This window comes from Cydia strobilella, chromosome 7 (assembly GCF_947568885.1).
Source record: "Cydia strobilella chromosome 7, ilCydStro3.1, whole genome shotgun sequence".
In the NCBI taxonomy this organism is placed as follows: domain Eukaryota; kingdom Metazoa; phylum Arthropoda; class Insecta; order Lepidoptera; family Tortricidae; genus Cydia; species Cydia strobilella.
Genome location: NC_086047.1, coordinates 10389496 through 10411822, shown reverse-complemented (window position 1 = coordinate 10411822; position 22327 = coordinate 10389496). Strand labels below are relative to the sequence as shown.

The 22327-nt window shown below is 39.1% G+C and overlaps 3 protein-coding genes across 4 annotated transcripts in view; 2 read left to right on the top strand and 1 right to left on the bottom strand.

Annotated features, from left to right (window-relative positions):
* Positions 1–9532, top strand: part of LOC134743067 (facilitated trehalose transporter Tret1-like) — a 42574-nt gene extending 33042 nt beyond the window's left edge. For both annotated transcript variants that reach the window (XM_063676356.1, XM_063676355.1), the window contains 6 exons: positions 3610–3842; positions 4865–5006; positions 5615–5744; positions 6148–6338; positions 6736–6874; positions 8106–9532. In XM_063676356.1, the coding sequence (XP_063532426.1) occupies positions 3610–3842; positions 4865–5006; positions 5615–5744; positions 6148–6338; positions 6736–6874; positions 8106–8227 (957 nt within the window). In that variant the 3' untranslated portion in view covers positions 8228–9532. The remainder of the gene's footprint in view (positions 1–3609; positions 3843–4864; positions 5007–5614; positions 5745–6147; positions 6339–6735; positions 6875–8105) is intronic.
* A 361-nt stretch (positions 9533–9893) lies between these two features.
* LOC134743069 (uncharacterized) lies at positions 9894–10888 on the top strand. The gene is made up of 2 exons (XM_063676359.1): positions 9894–10094; positions 10452–10888. The coding sequence occupies exons 1-2, from the start codon at positions 9989–9991 to the stop codon at positions 10667–10669; spliced, it is 324 nt and encodes a 107-aa protein (XP_063532429.1). The 5' UTR covers positions 9894–9988; the 3' UTR covers positions 10670–10888.
* Positions 10678–21668, bottom strand: LOC134743068 (aminoacylase-1-like). The gene is made up of 9 exons (XM_063676358.1): positions 21538–21668; positions 21086–21255; positions 20416–20587; positions 20018–20167; positions 19059–19129; positions 18146–18256; positions 12609–12704; positions 12039–12172; positions 10678–11617 (listed from the first exon to the last, which is right to left on the bottom strand). The coding sequence occupies exons 1-9, from the start codon at positions 21620–21622 to the stop codon at positions 11413–11415; spliced, it is 1194 nt and encodes a 397-aa protein (XP_063532428.1). The 5' UTR covers positions 21623–21668; the 3' UTR covers positions 10678–11412.
* Between the last annotated feature and the right edge of the window lie 659 nt (positions 21669–22327).

The following is a 22327-nucleotide window of genomic DNA, read 5'->3' as shown; positions in this document are numbered from 1 at the left end:
GATTTAGTATAGACCTGTAAAATAAAATTTGTCGCACACGAAATCAAACAAAATCGTGTAAATGTTGTTGATGAACTGTGCAAACAGGATATTCGTGATAACAACATTATATGCCTGTATTGGCAGTGATTACAAAAATATATAGGTACCTATTCTTATTAACAAGTCACTCCGACAGCAACTAACTTAAAGTGTGGACACGAAAGAATCTGGTCATACATGATATGATATGAATTCTTTTAAATTAATGTGGATTTTCAAGCAGGGTTTTTTTGTCAATAATTTGTAGATATCCCTACTTTCAGCATTATATATTCTACCGTACGCGGTCTATATTTTGTTGAACAGTGTTTGAGATACAGCCTGGTGACAGACAGACGGACAAACAGACACACAGACAGACAGACAGACAGACGGACAGATGGACAGACAGACAGACGGACGGAGTAATAGGGTCCCGTTTTTACCCTTTGAGTACGGAACCCTAAAAATCTAAAATCTAATACTGGTGCATATAGGAACTCTTATGGTCCAAGAACGCACATGCCAACATCATTGTTGTGGGTCAAACACATTTTAGAAAAAAGTCTGTTTTGTGGACAATACAATCAAAGTTAACGACCCTGGTAGGTACATAGATACCCCGTTTTACTGATTTGAGTCTCAAAAATGTACCCCGCCTGTCTTTACAGTGCCGCGTAAAAAATGGAATGTCTACAGGAAAGACGGGAACGAGTTTGCAAAAAAAATGTGTATGACCCTGTTGTGTGCCAGTTCCAACATGTGTATCACTGGAATGTACTCATGTTATCGTCTTAGAAATATTTCATGATTTCATTAGCTCTTAAAAAAACCTCTTTAGAATTGTCTTTATGGTGAGCTGATAAATTAATAATTCAAAGAAAATTTAAGTGAACTGTGTTTCTCGTAACTTACGAGAAACTTACGAGAGACACAGTTCGCTTAAATTTTTTTTTTCGCTTTTCCGCCTTATTTACAATGTGATAAGGTACCTAAACACATGCCTGACATCGACCTTGCATAGGTTACTTTGAGCTTTGCTGCGTGTCATATATATATGTCATATCGGTCCTCATATCATATCGGTAAAAATGAGCAAACACTGGATACATATTGTATGCTAAATAAATTAACAAAATTATAAATACTGACGATAATAGACTCATACAGACACTAGGTATAACGTCATATATTTTAAATTAAAATATATGACATTGTCTTCGGTTACCGCGATAGTTACTCATGAAATAAAACTATGAAAACGGATTATATCGCGTATATTGAATTTATAATTCATCCCGACGTTTCGAACTCTTTACAGCGTTCGTGGTCAACGGGTGACTGAGGAAAAATTACAAAATGCAAAAATACCCACATACTAAAATAATGAACAATCATAGACTACAAACTTTAAGGCTGGTTGTACATGCAAAATCGGTTCATAAGGCTAGTTATACACTATAATTATTTTCAAGTAAAGATATATATTATATACGCGATAAAAAAAAAACTATGCCGGCTCCAACCCTACACCACGGACCCGAGAAGATTTAATTCCCTCCTAAATTGTAGGAGGGTATCCCAATATGGGACCGGCAACAAACTCGGCGGGACACATCTTTTCAAAACATCAGAATGTCCAGCATCATCCAACACTACGGTCTCACAGTCTATGTCTCGCTTGCTCCTTTATCAGGTGGACTACAGGATCCCAAGCTGGTGGTAGAGAAAAGCCATCTTCCCTATTAAAGTTTGGATATTTCTTAATCTCAATGGCCTCGCGCAGCATTCTGGGTATGTAACGCTTCTCCTTGGCAAGAACCAGAGGCTTATCAAACTTGATTGAGTGATTGGCTTTATCCATGACATGCTCACAGACAGCAGACCTAGGTCGACGGTGCTTGACATCAGCTATGTGTTCCTTCACCCGAGTGGAAATGCTCCGTTTCGTCTGCCCGACATATGATAGGCCACACTCACAGTCCAGCCTGTACACTCCTGCAGTCTGTAGAGGGGTATTGCATTTTACAGGCCTCAGGAATTGTGACATCTTCTTCATTGGCTTGAAATATGTTTTTATAGAAGCACGCTTCAAGATGTGGCTGATCCTGTCCGTGACCCCCCTGACAAAAGGCAGAATGGCAGGCCTGCGCTCAACTGTGGGGATCTTAATGTGGGACCTCTGGTTGACCCGCGGTATCCTGAGCTCGTTTGCCTGGAGCGCGCGCCTGGCATGCTGGAGCTCCGCGGCCAGATGCTGGTCATCACATATCCTCTGGGCTCTCTGAAACAAAGATTTGCCTACTGTAACAAGTTGACTGGGATGGTTGATGTCATGGATAAAGCCAATCACTCAATCAAGTTTGATAAGCCTCTGGTTCTTGCCAAGGAGAAGCGTTACATACCCAGAATGCTGCGCGAGGCCATTGAGATTAAGAAATATCCAAACTTTAATAGGGAAGATGGCTTTTCTCTACCACCAGCTTGGGATCCTGTAGTCCACCTGATAAAGGAGCAAGCGAGACATAGACTGTGAGACCGTAGTGTTGGATGATGCTGGACATTCTGATGTTTTGAAAAGATGTGTCCCGCCGAGTTTGTTGCCGGTCCCATATTGGGATACCCTCCTACAATTTAGGAGGGAATTAAATCTTCTCGGGTCCGTGGTGTAGGGTTGGAGCCGGCATAGTTTTTTTTTTATCGCGTATATAATATATATCTTTACTTGAAAATAATTATAGTGTATAACTAGCCTTATGAACCGATTTTGCATGTACAACCAGCCTTAAAGTTTGTAGTCTATGATTGTTCATTATTTTAGTATGTGGGTATTTTTGCATTTTGTAATTTTTCCTCAATCACCCGTTGACCACGAACGCTGTAAAGAGTTCGAAACGTCGGGATGAATTATAAATTCAATATACGCGATATAATCCGTTTTCATAGTTTTATTTCATAAAATATATGACGTTAATTAACCGGAGTAAGATAAGGATTAGAGATATTCAGGATGTCGTTAAGTTATGGTTTGTAACTAAATACCTACCTAGAATTATGTTTAATAGTAGATCTGGCTATAAGAGACAGTAAATGCATTCGCTTTGTATGAGGCCATATAATGGAAATGAAGCGCGGTTCACGATTGTTACGACTGTCTCTTTAATCAAACTGCCAAGGCCATGGTTTAGAAGCCTGCACTGTAACTACACATGAAGCGATGATTTTGCCAATAGCCTATTCTTATATAATCATTTTAAATACAATTCATGGTTTATTTTGTAACTGTAATAATAATATTATAATATGTGGTTTACATATAAATATGCCCTGAGGCTTTACTTTTTCTCTTGATCTCTTGCTGAAAATATGATTGTTTTCTATTCGTCGATAAATTATAAGATTTGTACTTATATTACTGTAAAGTTTTAACATCAACTGGGTACAGTGTTTTATGGTCATAATATATTTTGTATGGCTAGATCGACTAAACAGGCGAACCCTCATACAGTATTTTTATTTTTTTCTTATCGTCCTCTGTGCATAAATTAAATAAACGACATTATTTATCTACTCCTTACATTATTCCAGTACGTGATCGGCAGCATGACAGCATGGAACATCCTAGCCGGCGTGAGCGCCATCGTTCCCATGCTGTCACTCCTCGGCATGCTGGTTCTGCCTGAAACTCCCAACTACTTACTGGCTCATGACAAGCGAGACCGCGCCGAGAGCTCGCTAGTGAAGCTTCGAGGGTCCACCTGCGACATCGACGAGGAGATTCAGAGGATGATCACCTTCAAGGAGAAGAACCATGTAGAACCGTGAGTGTTTCTTAAGAGTCTAACCATGGTACATGCTGACACAGACGCCCAACTTCCTGCTGTCGCACGGCAATCGGCGCCGAGAGCTTGCTAGTGAAGGTGCGTGGCTCCACCTGTGACATCTACGAGAAGAGGACCTTTAAGGAGAATAACCATGACCAATCATAATTTGCGGGGAAGCTCGTGTAGCGCATAGAATGGAAATTAATTTAATACAGCTTGGACCCGTTCTTTGAATTGACAAACCTGCGCTTAGACCGAAGTGCAAGAATTATGTTCACAAATTTGTAACAGCAAAGTATGATTGTTCAAATTGCTAATTTGGTGAAAAATTATTTACAATTTATTAATGGGACAAACAAATGGAAACACTATGATCATAACATTCATACTGTAACCACATGGAACGAAATGTGATTGTGTCTTCATGGCACGTTATCAGCTAGCTTCGTGTTGTAAAATGTATGTACCTACACACCGGACACTTGTGTAAATATGATTTCATTAAATATGAGTACATTTATGAAATTGTGTGAATGTTAACTCACAGGAAATGTAATATGCTTATCGTAACATCAAACTTAACCTATACACTTAAACTTTGTGATTCATGGACTCAGTTCATTATAATGCTAGGACAACCTAATGTAAGAGTTAATTGATGTTTTTAATCCCTTTATAAGGCATAAGGGTATCACAATTTATGTAAAATTGAACCCTATCACTTTAAAACAAAGTTCAAACTCATATGGGAAATATATTCCCTCTGCTCTAATAAAGGCTTAACTTGTCTAATACGGATACATTGATTACAAATAACATAAACTAATATATGATCGTAACATTTTTTTATTGAAATCAATCTTCCCAGACGTACTAAGTATCTAGAGAAAGATCTGAGTACCTTTCAATTTGTATTTATACCGAAGATATGAGTGTACTCACAATTGACTAAAATTGACGCACAGATCTCAAAAGTTACGATGGCATTTGACAAAAATTAAAATACTTGGCTGCTCCAGGTTGACGAGTGTGAAAGAGTACATCAAGGCGCTGCTGTCCCCGTCTGCGCTGAAGCCGTTTGCTATCCTGGCCGTCTACTTCTTCATCTACCAGTGGTGCGGCGTCAACACCATCACCTTCTTCGCCGTTGAAGTCTTTAGGGTACCTATTTAAACACATACTAATATTTTCGACTACCAACTTTCAATTAGAGTTTGTTAAAGCTAACTCTGCACCAATTTGACAAGAGACAAAGGGTGGAAATGAAATAAAGGCACTAAGGTTCGAATTTCTTCGTCGAATTTTCTGTTTGGCCCACTGGTTGACTGGTAGAGAATGCCTTACGGCATTAAGTCCGCCATTTGTACTTTCTTGTACTGTGCAATAAAGGTTAAATAAATAAATAAATAATAAATAATTCCTATAATAATTACTTTGTCTCTGCGAAGACGGTGCACAGCTAGCTTAGGCGGACTCTAATTGTATTCCTCAGTGCCGTTGTTAATAATTATCACTTTACAAATATTTTATGTGATACTACCGTTTGAATGTTGCTCGTTGAAACGTTGATGCGTCATAAACGTGGCTAAAGGGATGACGGCGCGGCGTAGTGAAATGAATTCGGTATATCAGGTATAAAACTATATTTGTTTCGTCTTTATGTCAGTTACTCCTCCAATGAGGTCTAGTTACCCCTTTGAGTCGAATACCTGCTTATACCAAAAACTTGGGTTTAGGATTTTAATTAAAATTTGAAATTATGATTGCAGGCCTCAGGCGCAACCAAGGAGAACCAGTATTGGCTGACAATAGCTATGGGCATAGTGCGGGTCATATTCACGGTGGTCGGGTGCATACTGTGCCGGCGCTGCGGACGGCGGCCGCTCACATTTGTCTCAGGTAGGCGATACTGTTTATAAGCTTAAGCAGGGTTGCAACTGAGGGTTGCCGTGAATTTTAGATGATGGGTTAGGTAAATCCGTGCGACTTTTACATTGTGAGTATTTTGGTCGCGCGATTTTCATCGATATGCTACGCCGTAGTAGGCAGACTATTATGGGCGTAGCATGCTAGCAACAATCGATATTTAAAAAAATCTGTTGTTACCTATGGCGCAGCGCAATTCACTCATTCTAATAAAAAACGGATGCCATGAACTTGCTGTGCCAGATGAATTGGGCGAAAGATGTCAGTGAGATAAGATTAACATACATTTGTAAGTTCGAATCGGCCTCTGTGTCTAGAAATTAAGCGGAAGTCCCTTTTGAATAATTATATCGTATTTTTTATTGTTTTTATTTAGCGGTGGGCTGCGGGTCGACGATGATCGTATTGGCGATCTACATGTACTTCATCGAGCAGTGGAAGCAGGCCGGCGTCGCGCCGATGTACGCCTGGATCCCCGTGGCGGCCATCTTCATATTCATGATATCCTGTACCCTGGGGTACCTCATCGTGCCTTGGATCATGATTGGCGAGGTGTATCCCACGCAGGTGAGCGCTCGGACACAGTGTTACTTGAGTCTAGTTAGTTAGTTAAGTAGTAGATGTCATGTTGGGTAAGAGGAACATAGTTTACTCGTATTTTGCCCTGGACAAGAGGAACAACATGAGAATTCCCTACCTATAAGTGATTCTCTCGGCCCAATGTTTTCTTTTACCCTATCTAACCTTATATAGAATTGAGTAATAATAACTTGGTCCTTCGAACCGGGTGCTCCTTTATTTGTATCGTCTAGTTTTGTTCTAGAACCTCGAGTCCGTATAGGAGCTCCATACTTACTTGTCGTATCACTTAGCGTGGCGGACTCTTACCGAGCACAAAGATACTGGCTTAGTTGGTAGCTAAGTTTTTTTTTATTACCCTATAATATCATTGTATGTCTTTCAGGTTCGTGGCATAGTGGGGGGCATAACGACGACAGCAGCACATCTCTCTGTATTCTCCGTTGTCAAGACATTCCCCTTCCTCAAGGACGCGCTCAACTATTATGGCGCCTTCGCCCTTTACGGTGCCATGTCTATTGGTGGTGAGTTTTACAAATCATTTAGGTACAATATTCCCAGTAGGATTAGCACAGGAGCGGTGCGACAGTATCTCGCTCGTGAGATGGACTATCCGTACTCTCTCTAATTAATACTGTTAGAAATCGGAAAAGTTAAGCGGGAAATATATATGTAGAAGCCAAAGTACCTAGGTATCTATAACGTGGCCGGTCATAAAAGGACGTAACTTATAATTAACTTTATTAAATGAAATAAAACTATGAAAACGGATTATATCGCGTATATTGAATTTATAATACATCCCGACGTTTGGCTTTTCTCTACCACCAGCTTGGGATCCTGTAGTCCATCTGATAGAGGAGCAAGCGAGACATAGACTGTGAGACCTTAGTGTTGGATGATGCTGGACATTCTGATGTTTTGAAAAGATGTGTCCCGCCGAGTTTGTTGCCGGTCCCATATTGGGATACCCTCCTACAATTTAGGAGGGAATTTAAATCTTCTCGGGTCCGTGGTGTAGGGTTGGAGCCGGCGTAGTTTTTATCGCGTATATATATCTTTACTTGAAAATAATTGTAGTGTATAACTAGCCTTATGAACCGATTTTGCATGTACAACTAGCCTTAAAGTTTGTAGTCTATGATTGTTCATTATTTTAGTATGTGGGTATTTTTGCACTTTGTAATTTTTCCTCAGTCACCCGTTGACCACGAACGCTGTAAAGAGTTCGAAACGTCGGGATGTATTATAAATTCAATATACGCGATATAATTCGTTTTCATAGTTTTATTTCATGAGTAACTATCGCGGTAACCGAAGACAATATTATAACTTTATTAAACTTTTCCAACATGAACTCTTCTAAAACCAGCCGTTCCATTTCGCCGTTCCGTTCCAACTGCATACGCAGTTTGGCGAGTAATTTTGAAATTAATTATGTATATGTGCCTTTGAAAAATAAATGAAAAAAAAAAAAAAATTTAGTTCAGTTTACGGCTGAATTTTCAATTTGGCAGTTTGTTAGAAAATACTAAAATACCATTTAAATTCACGTTATGCTGCAGATCACGACGTAAAATAACTGGATTAATATACAATATGTGTGTGTGTGTGTATGTAGGTACGTGAAGTATGGACAGAATCCTCAGTGTAGATCTGCAAAATGGTTTTGAATAAAACCAACCTTGCTGAATTTAACTTTTTTTTATCGTTACTTGACTATCCTCTTTATCGTGTTTTTTTTTTGTTTTCCAGGCATCGCCTTCTTCTACATATTCCTACCTGAAACGAAAGGCCGTACTCTTCAGGAAATCGAAGACTACTTCTGCGGCAGAACTAAAACTCTCAAGCAACCCAATAAGGCCGAGGGCGCGTGATCAACGTAGTACACATTTGATATTTCAAATTGCATTTCGTGTGTTTCAGTCAGGCTTTTTGTATGTTATGTTCTCGAGGTAAGGAAACGTTTGGTAGACTTGATGTTTTTCTATGAATTTGGCAAACGATTGAAATGCTAAGATATTTAGCACCAGGCATACCTATATCTTTCAGTTAATGTAAAAATCTATCAGTAGTTTAAATATTTTATAACTACTTACGGCTACGAGACCGCCTAATCTCAGAAAACAACCATTTTATAGGTATGCTCACGCTTTCTTTGTGAAGTACCTACAATGTGAAGTATGTTCCTACCTACAAATTTCACTGACTCAGTACCTAGCTATTTTATGAATGGGTATGGGCGAATGAAGGTTTCGCTCTCTCTTTAACGCAAATGCCTTAGATACGTAAAGTACGTCTACTTAATCTTTATATTGTAGGTAAGGATCATGTAGAAGATAAAGAGATTTCAACTAAACGAGTATTATAAAAATATACCTACGTTTAAGTAGTCACTAGTCTACTGGTAACGGTACCGGTAGTCGGTTCCCTAACATAAGTATCCACTTTTACATACATACAATTTTATTAGTATGGCGACGTGAGTACTTGAAGTTGGGGCACCGACCGTACATCTTGACTAATGTTACCAAAAACGTGCCATTAAACAAATATTTTAAGATTTTGTTATACAGCGTGTATTTTATTTGATATGAACATATATTCCAATGGTACATAATTAGGCTAATTAAGGCCTAATGAACAACGGCTAATTAAGGTAATGAAAATTTAACGAAACAAATAAGTTTGTTTGTAGTTTCCGTCCGATCCGATTACACATTGAAAGTCGTCGGAAACATCTAAAAATTATGGCTAAATATCCAAAATACACGCTGTACGAGTATAGTTTACTATCAAGTTATTTATTTAATTTTTAACGAAAATAAAATTGGATGTTGCTTGTATCTCTCTTATTTAAAACAAATCTAAATGGGGAAAAGAATCGTCAGCAGGCGCATATCGAATATTGAAAAATTATAATATGCGGAAAATTATATTACTTAGATGGAAAGTTATTTAAGTTAATATTTCTGGTACAAGCCTATTCTATTTTTGAATTCTTAGACATTTGCTATACCTACTTAAGTAAATGCCAAAAATAAAACAACTTACTCGTACAAAAAGCCATTGTTGTTGTATTCACCAGAACTTGTAAATTTGTAAAACAAGAGTATTCCTACATGGTGCTGAATGTTGTTAGTTAACTATGCATGTATGCATTTTTCGTAAATAAGAGCTTCAAAAGTATTTTGTGATAACTATACGAGTACAAGTATACATAATAGGTAGTTAATTAATTGTAAATAAATTATTGTTATATTTAATACAGATATATTCTTGTATTATTTTAACTCCTAAAGCGTTTAATTAACTAAGTATGTATGTTAATAAAAGCACATTATTGTGGAGGCGAGGAAGGACGCAATTGCTAGCTAAGTATTAATTTTAAACGGATGACCTTTGGAGTGTGGACCTCCGTGACCTCGAGTACTGAAAAGGATTTAGAGAGTATTTATTAGGCATGTCAAATTATTTGTAACATGTTTTAATAAAAGATTTACTATGGCTTACTATTTGTACTGATAAACAACTGTGCATTACCTACTTGCAAGTCAGTAAACACTGTACCTAGCTTGAGCAAACACTGTTACAAACAACTCCCTTATCAGTAGTTGACGAAAAGCACCATTGTTCACATGCGACTCTACTCTTACTGTTTACTAGTCCTCACATGGACGCTGGCCTGTGCTAGAGTGCCGTTATATTTGAAAGATCTAAATGTTAACCCTGGGTATAAATCAGGTATGTTTTTTATGAATTTATTGTGAACAGCATAGGTATATTAGGTTTGAATTGAAAATCTGCTAGAAAAGTTTTATTGAGAGGCAGGGAATAGCGAATGTCCTCTCGCTAAAATCTGGTGTAGAGCCCAATGGAAGACCCAACTTAAATCTTACATATATGTCTCTATTTTATAAAAAGGTAATGATGTGTATGTTAATGTGGAAAAGTCAGATATGTTGTCTGTTATAAAAGTCGCAATGCCTAGTCAAGAATTACGAGTAGAAGCTATGTCATGCAAAATGGCTTCCATTTTTGTTCAAATACTGTCGTCTCGACAGTCGACTGTGGCGCTCAAAACATATTGTACTTTCTCAGAATGGAAACCAAATATCGGCCAAAGGAACCTGACAGGCATTGAATTCGGAGAGATCTCACGCGGCTCGCTGCTGAAAATAATGGCGGAATTCGCGCAGAACATGGAGCAGCGGCTGCGCCCGCGCCAGCAGAGCGCGCGCTTCGACGCACACTTCGCCAACAACAAGTACACGCGGCCCTACATATATCCGAGATTCGGCAGGAACAACGTAAACTAGTAGTTCCTCTCAAGTATACTACTTTTTGGACTTCGCCCCGTAAATACTTTGTAACTATTCCGATCCGCCTTATCTCCTAACTTAAATATTGTTTTTATAATATCCACCATGGCCGACAAGAAACCTGGAATTAAAGCTCGGTTTAGTGTTAAAAACTAAATATGTAAAGCAACTGTTTTGAAGTAGTTAGGCAGTGAGATTACAGTGAGACTAACTTACTAAATTACTGAGTAGAACTAAATAAAACAAATGTAAATGTATCTAAATCTAAAACAAATGTAAATGGATCTAAATGTATTTTTTATAATTTTAATTCATCATTATCATACCTATCAGCCCTTTTGCGCCCGCTGAGCATAGGCCTCTCTGCTAGTACGCCACTTGTCCCGGTCCTGAGCTAATCTCATCCAGAAGTGTAAAATTTTAATTTTATTAATAAATGATTGTATTGTATTGTATTGTAAGTGACCAGCAATCTTTCGGATGTCGTCCACCCAACGAGCCAACGGACGCCAAGGGCTTCTTTCATCCGAAAGCGACCACCACCATTTTAATTGAACACAATTAAGTACAATCCTTATTTACATATACATATTATACAATACCTATATTTGGTGTTCCGCCATTTTCCTTATTAAGTAATAACAACTTGTGCAAATTTATTTACAAGGGCTCCGTCGATTTTTTTTACAAAATATCGATGTGTTGCTATGCGATAAAATGTATACACATATCAATTGTCCCTAAATGTTAGCAATAGCTTCTACCACCTTTTCCATAATATCAATCCCTTGCCGGAACACATCAACATGGATCCTCTCATCATGGGCATGGAGCAAAACGGGCGAGTTAAGTATTGGCGTGAAGTTGATGACTGGTATGCCCTGCTGGCGCACGAAGCGCGCGTCCGTGGTGCCCGGGCATACGTTGCAGAGGATTTCGAAGCCCCTGGAATGATGCCAATGTAATAAAGGTGTTATTTCAATTTTTAGACATATTCCGGTAGTAAACGTATGTTACAACGCCTTTTACGAAGGAATAAATGTTAACCTCGAAATCGCTAAAAAAGGCAAATAGGCCATATGATATGAAACTGACAGTTTTTTTATATGTACCTAACCTCCTGCATTCCAGGGGCTTTGTAAAGGACAAATGAAAAAAACTATACTCGTAAAACTCGACAAGATAGTAAACTCAAAACAAAGGATGACTGGCAAAGAGATGCATGTTTTTCCAGGTCGGATAGAGGTAGAAATTCCCCTCAATAATTTATAAAGTAAAGAATCTTTGCAGAAATTTTGGGGCTTAAAAAGTATATAGTATATAGTAGTACATAAAATAGAATTCGGGTACGGATTAGATAACTTACATTTCTGTAACTGCACAGAGAAGAGCTGCCCAAAACTGATTCGTCTCGTCGATATTTGTGATCTTGACTGGGGCATTATTCCTAATGTACTCGAATGTCACATCTTCCCCTGCCTCAGTACACCATTTCCTGATCTGTTTAATATTGTAAAACAGTGAACATTGATAATCGTAATCCGAAAAACATTTATGTCCATCTCTATCGCTCTTGTCGTAATCGAGTGAGAACGAAATTAGACAGTTTAGGAATTTCGATATGCGTAGCAAGTTCAGTGAGATGCTCGAATGATTACCTAACAGTGTTACTTAAGGAATTAGAATGGGTCATAAGAATCTTCTATTTATATAAAACAGGTCCGAATAGGCAGACAAAACAACACAGTTTAAACAGTTAACAGTTAAATGTAGTAAAAGCCTAAAGCTTGAAACTAGAAACTATTTTTAAATGGTTGTTAAATTAAGGTTTTTTTTTTTAATTTAAGTATCTCCAGAATAAAAATGGGGTTCAATTTTTTTAAGGACTTCTTCACGGACTAAGTCGTGGGCATGCGTTAGTATTATAATTAGTTACCATGTCATCAAAAGCGTCGTGATCAAGTGTTGGCGGTATCCTGATGTCAAAATAGACTGTAAGGCTGTCTGGTACCACATTGATTTGAACGCCGCCCTGAAAAAGTAGTTAGGAACTCTGGATATGGAACTTCAACTAAATATTTGCCCGCTACTCGAACTATTTTATTTAGAACTAGCTGTGCCCGCGGCTTCGCCTGCGTGGAATTCGGTCTGTGTCAGTAAGCGGCTAATTCACCCCTAATTTATCTCCCTGAAAATTTGATTCTCGATCAGATGTCGCTACTACCTTTTGCCTACTCTCGTATAGAGGGCGTTGACGGTTTCGTTTGTTATTATTTAACAATTTTAACGCATATCAGTGAAAGAACATGGGTCAAAATAATAAAAATAATTAATGCAAATAAAAAAGATCATTTATCCATATTTAAATACATTTTATCGTATTTTAATAAATCTTCATGTTTAGTTTTAAAGTGTGTCGATAGATGGCAGTGAATTTACTGTGGTTACAAAATTTACTATGACAGTACCGCTCTATAATATTATATCCTCTTTGCTACCACTAAATAAAATTACACTCCAAAATGAATATTTTTTTTGCCCTTATTCAAATTTTTGACGTGATTTAAACGGCATAGAGTAGTAGGTGTATATCGAACGATACAGTACCATGTTTGTATTTTTACGTCCTTGACTGTACCTACTACCTATGCAAATCGGGTACACTACATAATTCCGAAATTTTTTATTCCGAATTTTAGAATGTCGAATTTTATCATTCCGATTTTTAAATGCTAGACCCATCAAAATTCCGACTATCATAATTACAAATGATGAAAATCACGAAGATTTATATTTCCGAAAACCCAAAAAGCCGAATATTGTAAATTCCGAACTACATAATTCCGACTATAACAATTACGATGGTGGCAAACACCGAATTTAACATTTACGATTTTCAAAATCACGAATTCGGAATTGCCCTTATTCCGAATTAACGTGATACCAATTTTAAATATCCCAGTTTTTAAATTTCCACTTTTCTGGCAACAGTTCGTTTTCTTGGGGGTCGCAGTTCTAACCTTTTTTTTTTTTTTTTTTTTTTCGTCAGAAAATGCTTTTACGCATACCCGGGCTTGTAGAGGGAGCCCGGGTTATGCAGGACTCGACGGGTGTATGTTGCCCGTAATACCTGCTAAAAACTGACGTTGGCCGCTTCGCTGGCTTTAGGTGGGAACACGGGTCCACTTGCGTATTCTCCGCGGACCCACCAGCAGCTGACTAGTAATGACTAGAACAATAAAGGGGGGAGAAATCACACTTCCCCCCCGGGCTGACCTAGCAGAAACGCGCTTTGCCGAGCTTCCACGCGCTTCCCGCTCGAGGGGATCAGCTTGGAGCGACGGAAACCCTCCATCTCCGCCGCCCGCTACCCTTAGGGTGGGAGATTTCGGTCGTGCGCAGCGCGCCTCCTCCCTACTCTTCGACGGCGAGTGGAGTCTGCTTCCGCCGCAATCTCCCTTTCGCGCTCATTTTTCTCTTTCTGCGCCACCACTTCCTCGCAGAAGGAGAGCATCGCCTGCCACGCCGTGTCTTGCCTCACCATGGCAGCAATCACTGCCGGCAAGGACAAGTCCGACCCTACTACAGGAATGAGTACGGATCGCTGCGAGCCCCATGCTGGACACACTTCCAGCGTGTGCTGGGCCGTATCTTGTTCCGCTCCGCATTCGTGGCATTCAGGGGTTGGTTCCCGACCCACAATTTTCCACAGGAACCGACCAAAGCAGCCGTGCCCCGACAGGATCTGGGTCAGACGGAAGGTCAGGACCCCATGCCGCCTTTCCACCCAATCTTTTAGGACCGGGCGGATGGCTTCTATCGTACGGGAGCCAGCTATTGGCCGCTCTAGACGGCACTCCCAGGCTCCCATCGCGTCATTGAGAAAATCAGCGCGTCGAGCCTCAATCTCAGAGGGAGTAGGCCAATGATCTCGCTCCCAAGCCGCCACTCGCCAGAAGTAAAGTTCCGCCAGAACTTTGGCTTCCAAGTCCCAGGGTAGGGATCCGGCCAAAACGCACGCAGCATCAGTGGATACAGTGCTGTACCCACGCACCGTTCGCAGCGCCATCGCCCTCTGCGATCTCCGCAGATGAGCTGTGCACTGTCTGCCAATGGCATCAGCCCACACGGGTGCGCCATAAAGGGCTATGGAGCGCACAACTCCCGTGTATAAACGGCGGCACGAGGCCTTGGGCCCTCCCAAGTTTTTAAGTAGACGCCCGAGGGCCGCCGCAGCGCTTATCAATTTTGGGGCCAGACGCTCGAAATGAGCCTTGAAGTTCCATTTGCTGTCGAGCACAACTCCCAGATAACGCAGAGTTGGCTTGACAGCGATTGGGACCCCGCCGACAGTAATTTGGGCATCCATTGGAGGTGCTTTCCGAGGCCCGTAGAAGCAGATGGCTTCTGATTTTTGGAGAGCGACCTCCAGCCCTAACCGTCTTATGCGGCTTACGACTTGGGCAACACCCGCCGTAGCCAGAATGGCCGCATCACGATAGCTTGGTCCCTTGGCCATCACCAACGTGTCATCAGCGTAACAAAATACACTTATTCCACGTTGGTTTTCTCCCCGCAAGACCCAGTCATAACCGACATTCCAAAGAAGTGGCCCTAGCACTGACCCCTGAGGAACGCCGCACTCCATCTGTTTCCGACCCCAAGTGCGCTGCCCAGTTCGCTGCTCGCAGTTCTAACCTAACCGAACCCACTTTTCTGGCAACAGTTTGTTTTCTTGGGGGTCGCAATTCTAACCTAACCTAACCCACTTCTGGCAACAGTTCGTTTTCTTGGGGGTCGCAGTTCTAACCTAACCTAACCCACTTCTAGCAACAGTTCGGGTTCGCAGGTTCGCAGTTCTGTCTAATTTATTTATGCCGAATTTTTATGCCAAAAATATTTTATGCCGAATTTAACATGATGCGGCACGACAGGTACGCGTAATAATTACTAAAACGTGAGTCTTCATTTGAATATCACGGATTTAATTCTTCCGATCTTGTAAAAAACCGAATTTCTGAATACCGAATTATTTTATTTCCGATCGGACAATGATTTTTCGGAATTTAGGAATTCGGAAAATAAAATATTTTCGGAAATGTGTAAAACCGGAACTTTAAGCTTTCTGTCAAGTGACAATCGGATTTTAAGTTTTCGGAAATAGCACATTCGTGATTTTATTCCATCGTGTTTTTAAAAATCGTAATTTTGATATTTCGGACTTATAAATAATCGGGATTATGAAAGTCGTGGTTATAAAAATCGGAAAAACGTATTTCGGGATATTTGGGTGTTCCCATCAATATCATGTCATCGAAATCGGTCCTCCAGTCAAATCAGTCTAAGCATGACGCCGGCGGCGGGCAGCGTCTGCCCCTTTTTTTGTGTTTTCGGAGTGGGAAATGCATCTGCCCCTACGATTTGTTGATGGTCATAGCGAAGCAGACGCTCACTGGGACCTGTAGGCGCTTGAAGCGGAACGGGAAGTTGCTCGGAATGAGGGGGATACGCGGGATGAACACGGCTTCTCCGGCGCCACACTCCGTCAGGATCTGCGCCTACATATGTATTACGTACGATGTATTTGGGATCACAATCGAACTCGCGCTGGCTTGCCGTTTCAGCCGAAAGCGAAGCGACCTGCCTGGCTAGAGCGCCACTGAGTCTCTTACCGTGGTTTTTCTAAGACTCCTGAGACCGTGCCCCTTGTGGCCGCAATGCATTGCGAGACTTTCGCGAAAGATTCGATTTTTTTCGTTTAAGTCCCAAATCGTTTGACATTTACTGAAAAATGTTTTTTTAAAAGTACCCACCTTCGTGACCATTATTAAGAGGAAAGGGCACGGCCGCTTCTCCATGCAAACGCAGTCTCCATTTTTTTTGGTTAAAAACTACCCTATGTTCTTCCACGGGACTCAAACTATCTCTATACCAAATTTTATCTAAATCGGTTTAGCGGTTTAAGCGTAAAGAGAAATTAAAAAAAGTTTTTTCATATTTTTTGTGTTTTCACTCGGGAATGGTGTCATTTTGATATCATAAATGAATTCGGCATACCCGATTTATACGAAAACGATACCTAACTTGGCCTAGTAGCTAAAATGATAAAGTTATCAAGATAAAGTTTTTAACCCCTTTTTCACCACCATGGGGATGAATTTTTAAAAACGCTGAAAGTAATTTTTTTATTTTTTAATATAATAACGTTTTGCAAAGTTTTAAGTTTCTAGCTTAAAATAAAATTTGCACCCCAAGACAAACTTTCATCCCCTTTTCAATCCCCTGAGGGGTTAAATTTCCAAAAACGTCAAAATTAGTTTTTTTGTAATCGTCTATCATACCTTTCTAAGAAGTTTCAAAGCATTTGTAATGGATTCAAACTTTCAACCCCCTTTTAACCCTGTTAGGGGACGAATTCTTGAAAACGCTAAAATCACTTTTCCTGCATTATAATAATATGCCCATTATAAAAAGTTTCAAGTAACGCACTCAAAAAAAATAATTGATGTCCATACAAACTTTCAACCTCTATTTCACCTCCTTAGGGGATGAATTTTCAAAAACGCTGAAATTACTTTTCTTGTATTTCAATAATATATCTTCTTACGAAGTTTTAAATTGCTAGCTTAAAATAAATCTTGAACCCCATACAAACTTTCATCCCCTTTTTAACCCCCTTAGGGGTAAAATTTCTCAAATTTTTATAGCCTATAACCTGGCCGTGGATTTTTTCGACAGATTAGTAAGGTTTGCATCAAAATCCGTTCAGCCGTTCTCATTAGTAGCGCGGTCAAATAAACAGACAAACAGATAAACAGACAAACAGATAAACAGACAAAAATTCTAAAAACTGTTGGAATGTGTTCTGTTATCGATTCTAAGTATCCCCAGCCAATTTTTTTTCGAAAATCTTCCATGTACAGACTTTCGACCCTCTTCCGCTTTATTATATGTATAGATTAGACGGATTACAAAGAATGAAAACTGGTCAAGAGTGAATTGGTAAATAGTAAAAAATGCGTAATGGTACGGAACTCTTAGGGCGCGAGACCAACTCGTAGTTGGCCAGTTTTTTAATAAAGCGCCTTGTGACAATCATTGAGAATATTCGCCGAGTACAGTTACAAATTTTCGTAAGGCGCAAAATGTTGGTTCGTTATTTTTTCGGGAAGTTTTAATATAACTGAGTGACAGATAATGCTTGGGTAAACTAAATTTTGTCAAAATTAAAAGGATGTATTGTAAACATTGCCAATATCGACACATACCTACACTTGTATATTGCTCTTTACAAAGTAGGTAGGATAAAAATAACGAGGTCACTTAAATGAGACTTGAAAGATAAAAACGTTCGGCGGGGCATAGTTTTGTGACCCCAGGCCTGTTGTATGTACCTAAGCTATAGTCATATACATAAATAGGTAGATACTTATTATAATGGTATAGTCACACATAATATTTTTTTAATCTCACCTCGATCTGTGTTAAATTGATTGAGAGTAAGTCGCCAATCCACGTGCCTTGGGCTTGTTTTTCCACTTCTCCTGCCCTATATTTCATAAATTTGTCCAATATGTAGTGAAGCTAAAAGAAAAAAAACATTAGTACTAGCTTTTATAGTATAATATATACCTACTCATATGCTAAGCCATAGCCCATAAGCAATATCATATTTTTTATTATTTACTCAACAGATGACTTATGGCTCTGGCTTCTCTCAACTAGGTTTTATTTTTACTGTTGTTAGGGTTCCGTACCTCAAAAAGAAAAAACGGAACCCTTATAGGATCACTCGTGGGTCTGTCTCTCTGTCTGTCCGTCTGTCACAGCCTATTTTCTCCGAAACTACTGGACCAATTAAGTTGAAATTTGGTACACATATGGAAGTTTGTGACCCAAAGACAGACATGGAACGTAAACAAATGAATTTTTAATATGGGGGCCACTTTTGGGGGGTAAATGAGAAAAATAAAAAATAGTTTTTTAAACTATATCGTGTTACATATCAAATGAAAGAGCTCGTTGTTAGAATCTGAAATATATATTCTTTGTAATTTTAAAATAAATAGTTTAGAAGTTATTTAAGAAAATAGCTAAAAAATTACCATTCCCCTCCTTTATCTCCGAAACTACTGGGTCAAAATTTTTGAAAAAAATACACAATATAGTTCTTTACCTATAGATCACAGAAAAACCTATTAGAAATATGCAGTCAAGCGTGAGTCGGACTTAATTATTTAGTTTTTGATCCGACCCCTACGGATTTGTTAAAAACATTTCACTTACGTTTGACATAAAAAATATATTGTTAAAAATTGTGTAATCTGCGGAACCCTTGGAACGCGAGTCCGATTTGAACTTGGCCGGTTTTTTTTATGTAGTTTACCTTTTCCCCTGCTGTGTTAGACAAAAGCAAAGAACCGTGTCCGGGGTTTCCTCTGCAATTCACTTTTAACTCTGAAATGTTAAAGGAAGTGTTAATTTATTTATGTTAATTGCTTACATAATATGTCAGGTCTAACGGTAAAAATTGTTATCGGGTGTGGCACTGACATAAAATGCTTATAAATACCTACGTACATTTTATTCTTATCAAATAAATTCAAATTGCTATTCCTAGTCACCAAAGGATAGAGTAATAGATTTAGTCGTATAGCATTCTTAAAAGAAGTCATAAAGTATTTCTGGAACCAAATAAACACTGTTTCCCAACATTTGCTGCAAGACTGACAATAAAAAGCAGCGACATTTTTCTACCTACCTATTGCAATTTTACTAATGAAAATGTGATTATCATAAACCTACTTCCACGTGGATTAACATCTGGACACCGTCGTACCGACCAATCTAGACTTTTCCATTGCTAAATACTATACTGTTATCTAAATCTTACTCATAGTTAGGCATAAGTATTATTTCCCAAGTTTTGTCAACACAGTGACGTGTCAACACCGCCATACAACAAGTGTAGTGCGACATGTTAGGGACTTCAGTACTAAGTATGTCATAATAAAATTCAATGCAGGCCAGATGCGGTCCGCGTACCGCAGTTTTGGCAAATGCAGTTCTTATTTCAAAAGTAAAATGTTTGAAAACATTAACTAACTATTATTATAACGGCTATTGTTTTTCTAAGTTGGTTGAAATGTAGCCTGTGTAGAATATTGTACATAAATATGTCACCCACATTATTTAATAAGGTATATTGAACATAATATATATACATAAATATAAAATCATAACCTTTCCCGTACTAAGGTTCTAATACAAAAACACTTTCGACCCAAACACCTTAAATTAAAACAAAAAACATAGATGATGTGATACATCTTAGGTTTTACTTACGTCGGTTAGTTTTTTCTCCATTAAAAGCCCTAATGACCTTCGTGCTTACAGAAGGACAGCTTTCGTCGAGTCCAAAACCCAAGTTCAAGGCTCTGAACTGCTCAGATTGAGCAAACGCTTGCATCCCATGCTCTCCACCAATCTCTTCGTCTAAAAAGCAGTAAAAATAAAAAATATTCTATGATCCAAATAACTTATTCTTTATTCTTTTTTTTTTAATGGTTAATGTTCATTTTAGGGTTTATGTTCTCGTTAATACCATACTTGTTATGAAATAAATCGAATCGTCTCTTTCCTCAATTATAATTTTAGTAATGGTCTTTAAATGCAAAAAAGTCACATTTTCTCTTAATGTCTTAAAATGGATCAGATATCATCATTTTCACTTTTTTTCTCACCGGGAACAAAGGACACATGGACAGTTCTCTTCAACCTGATACCAGCCGCCTTCAGTCTTCTCACGGCCTCCAAATGGAACATTCCGACACTCTTCATATCCTGAGTGCCGCGAGCGTAAATGTAGCCATCTTCAGATATTTTAGCTTCGAAGGGTGGATGAGTCCAGAATTCCTACAACACGTATAAATCGTTAAGTAACGTAACTATGAATGTAATGTACCTAAAAGCAAAAGTTTAGCAAAATTATCATCGTCATCAGTCGTTCCCTCAATGATAGTAATCGTAACATCATGTCCTTCTGTGGAAGATGAGGTACCTAGTCTTCGTTCACAGGCTTTTACCTAGACGGGCTACTGCCTTTGCCAAGAAACAGGCACGACCTGTGGAAGTTGAGCACCACCGCGGGCTTCTTCAAAGATTATACTGACTCCTACCTCCTACCTCATAAACAGACACGACATCCATATAGGAGTTGAGTAGGTAGTAGGTATATAGGTACCCAGTTGACACTACCACAGGTAACAGGTTTGCTTTATTATGATTAATACGCTCCTATCTCTTAAACAGGCATCACGTTCATGTTGAGTAATATGCCTGGAAGCTTTAGCTCGTACCCGTCCATGCGATCGCCGTCATGGATTTACTCCAGTATGATTAATAAGCTCCTACCTCATAAACAGGCACGACGTCCATATGTGAGTTAAGCAGTATGGCCGGGAGCTGGGGCTCCTTGCCCTCCCAGGTGATGACCACGACGGGCTTCCCCGGTATTAATTCATGTACTGCCACGGGCAGCTGCAGCTCACTGGCTAGTCGTTTCAGAAATTCCACACACTCATCTGCGAAAGCCGAATAACTTAGTAGGCAAAGATTTCTTAGTTTCAGCAAAGAGTAGTAATTAGTACAAGGGTATATTAACCTCTATATAGTGCCGCGTGCCTCGTTATTGTTATACGTGCGGCGCTATTTATTATTTCCGCATTTTAGATAGAAATAGCAGTAAAATGACAGTTAAGGTCACAAACTGTTTCAATTATTTGACTCACCTACGGATAAATTCGTAGTCTTCACGAATATAAAGGCAATTATCCTTATTGTGTATGAAAATTTTATCTACTCACCGTAGTTCACATTCGGGTGCACACTAGGTATCCTCAAATATTCCCTGAATCGTTGTATAGCTTCATCGTTTTCCCACGAATCCATTGCTTATTCAAGACGTACGTGCGCCCTGTATCCCAGCCAGTAAACAACTGATCAACCAACACTATCACACTAATGTATGCAGCCGATTCTATTTTTTTTTATCATACTTTGATACGACCGTGAACACCAATCAGCGTTATAGCGACGCACGCTGATTGGTGCTGACGAAATGCAATCAGATGTCTCATAAGGCATTTCGCTCGCACGTATTGGTGCGCGTGAGATGCCTGATAACACGACTGAAAGGTCATATCAAAATGAGAATACATCGATATCAAATTGTTAAAACAGAATAAGCCTCCATGTTTATTTACCATCGTTGACTACATTCTCACTAACAGCTATATAAAACTACTTATCTGTCGACGAACGAAATTACCGCAGAGTTAGTGACACCTATGATAAGATAAGACATGTATCTTATTTATTTTCTGATAGGTATTTAACATTTACCTACCGTACAATTCTAAATAAGGATCGTCTTATATGGCTAAAGGTACCTAACCACCACGTGCTTTTTAAAATTTATAAGTATACCGTCTAACCGCCCGATTCGAACTTTAAGATACGTCAAATATTACGTCTACATACGATATGGATTAGATATGTCAGTGTCAAAAGTGACGTTTTTTTGACAGAAACGTCAATTTTGACACTGACATATCTAATCCATATCGTATCTAGACGTAATATTTGACGTATCTT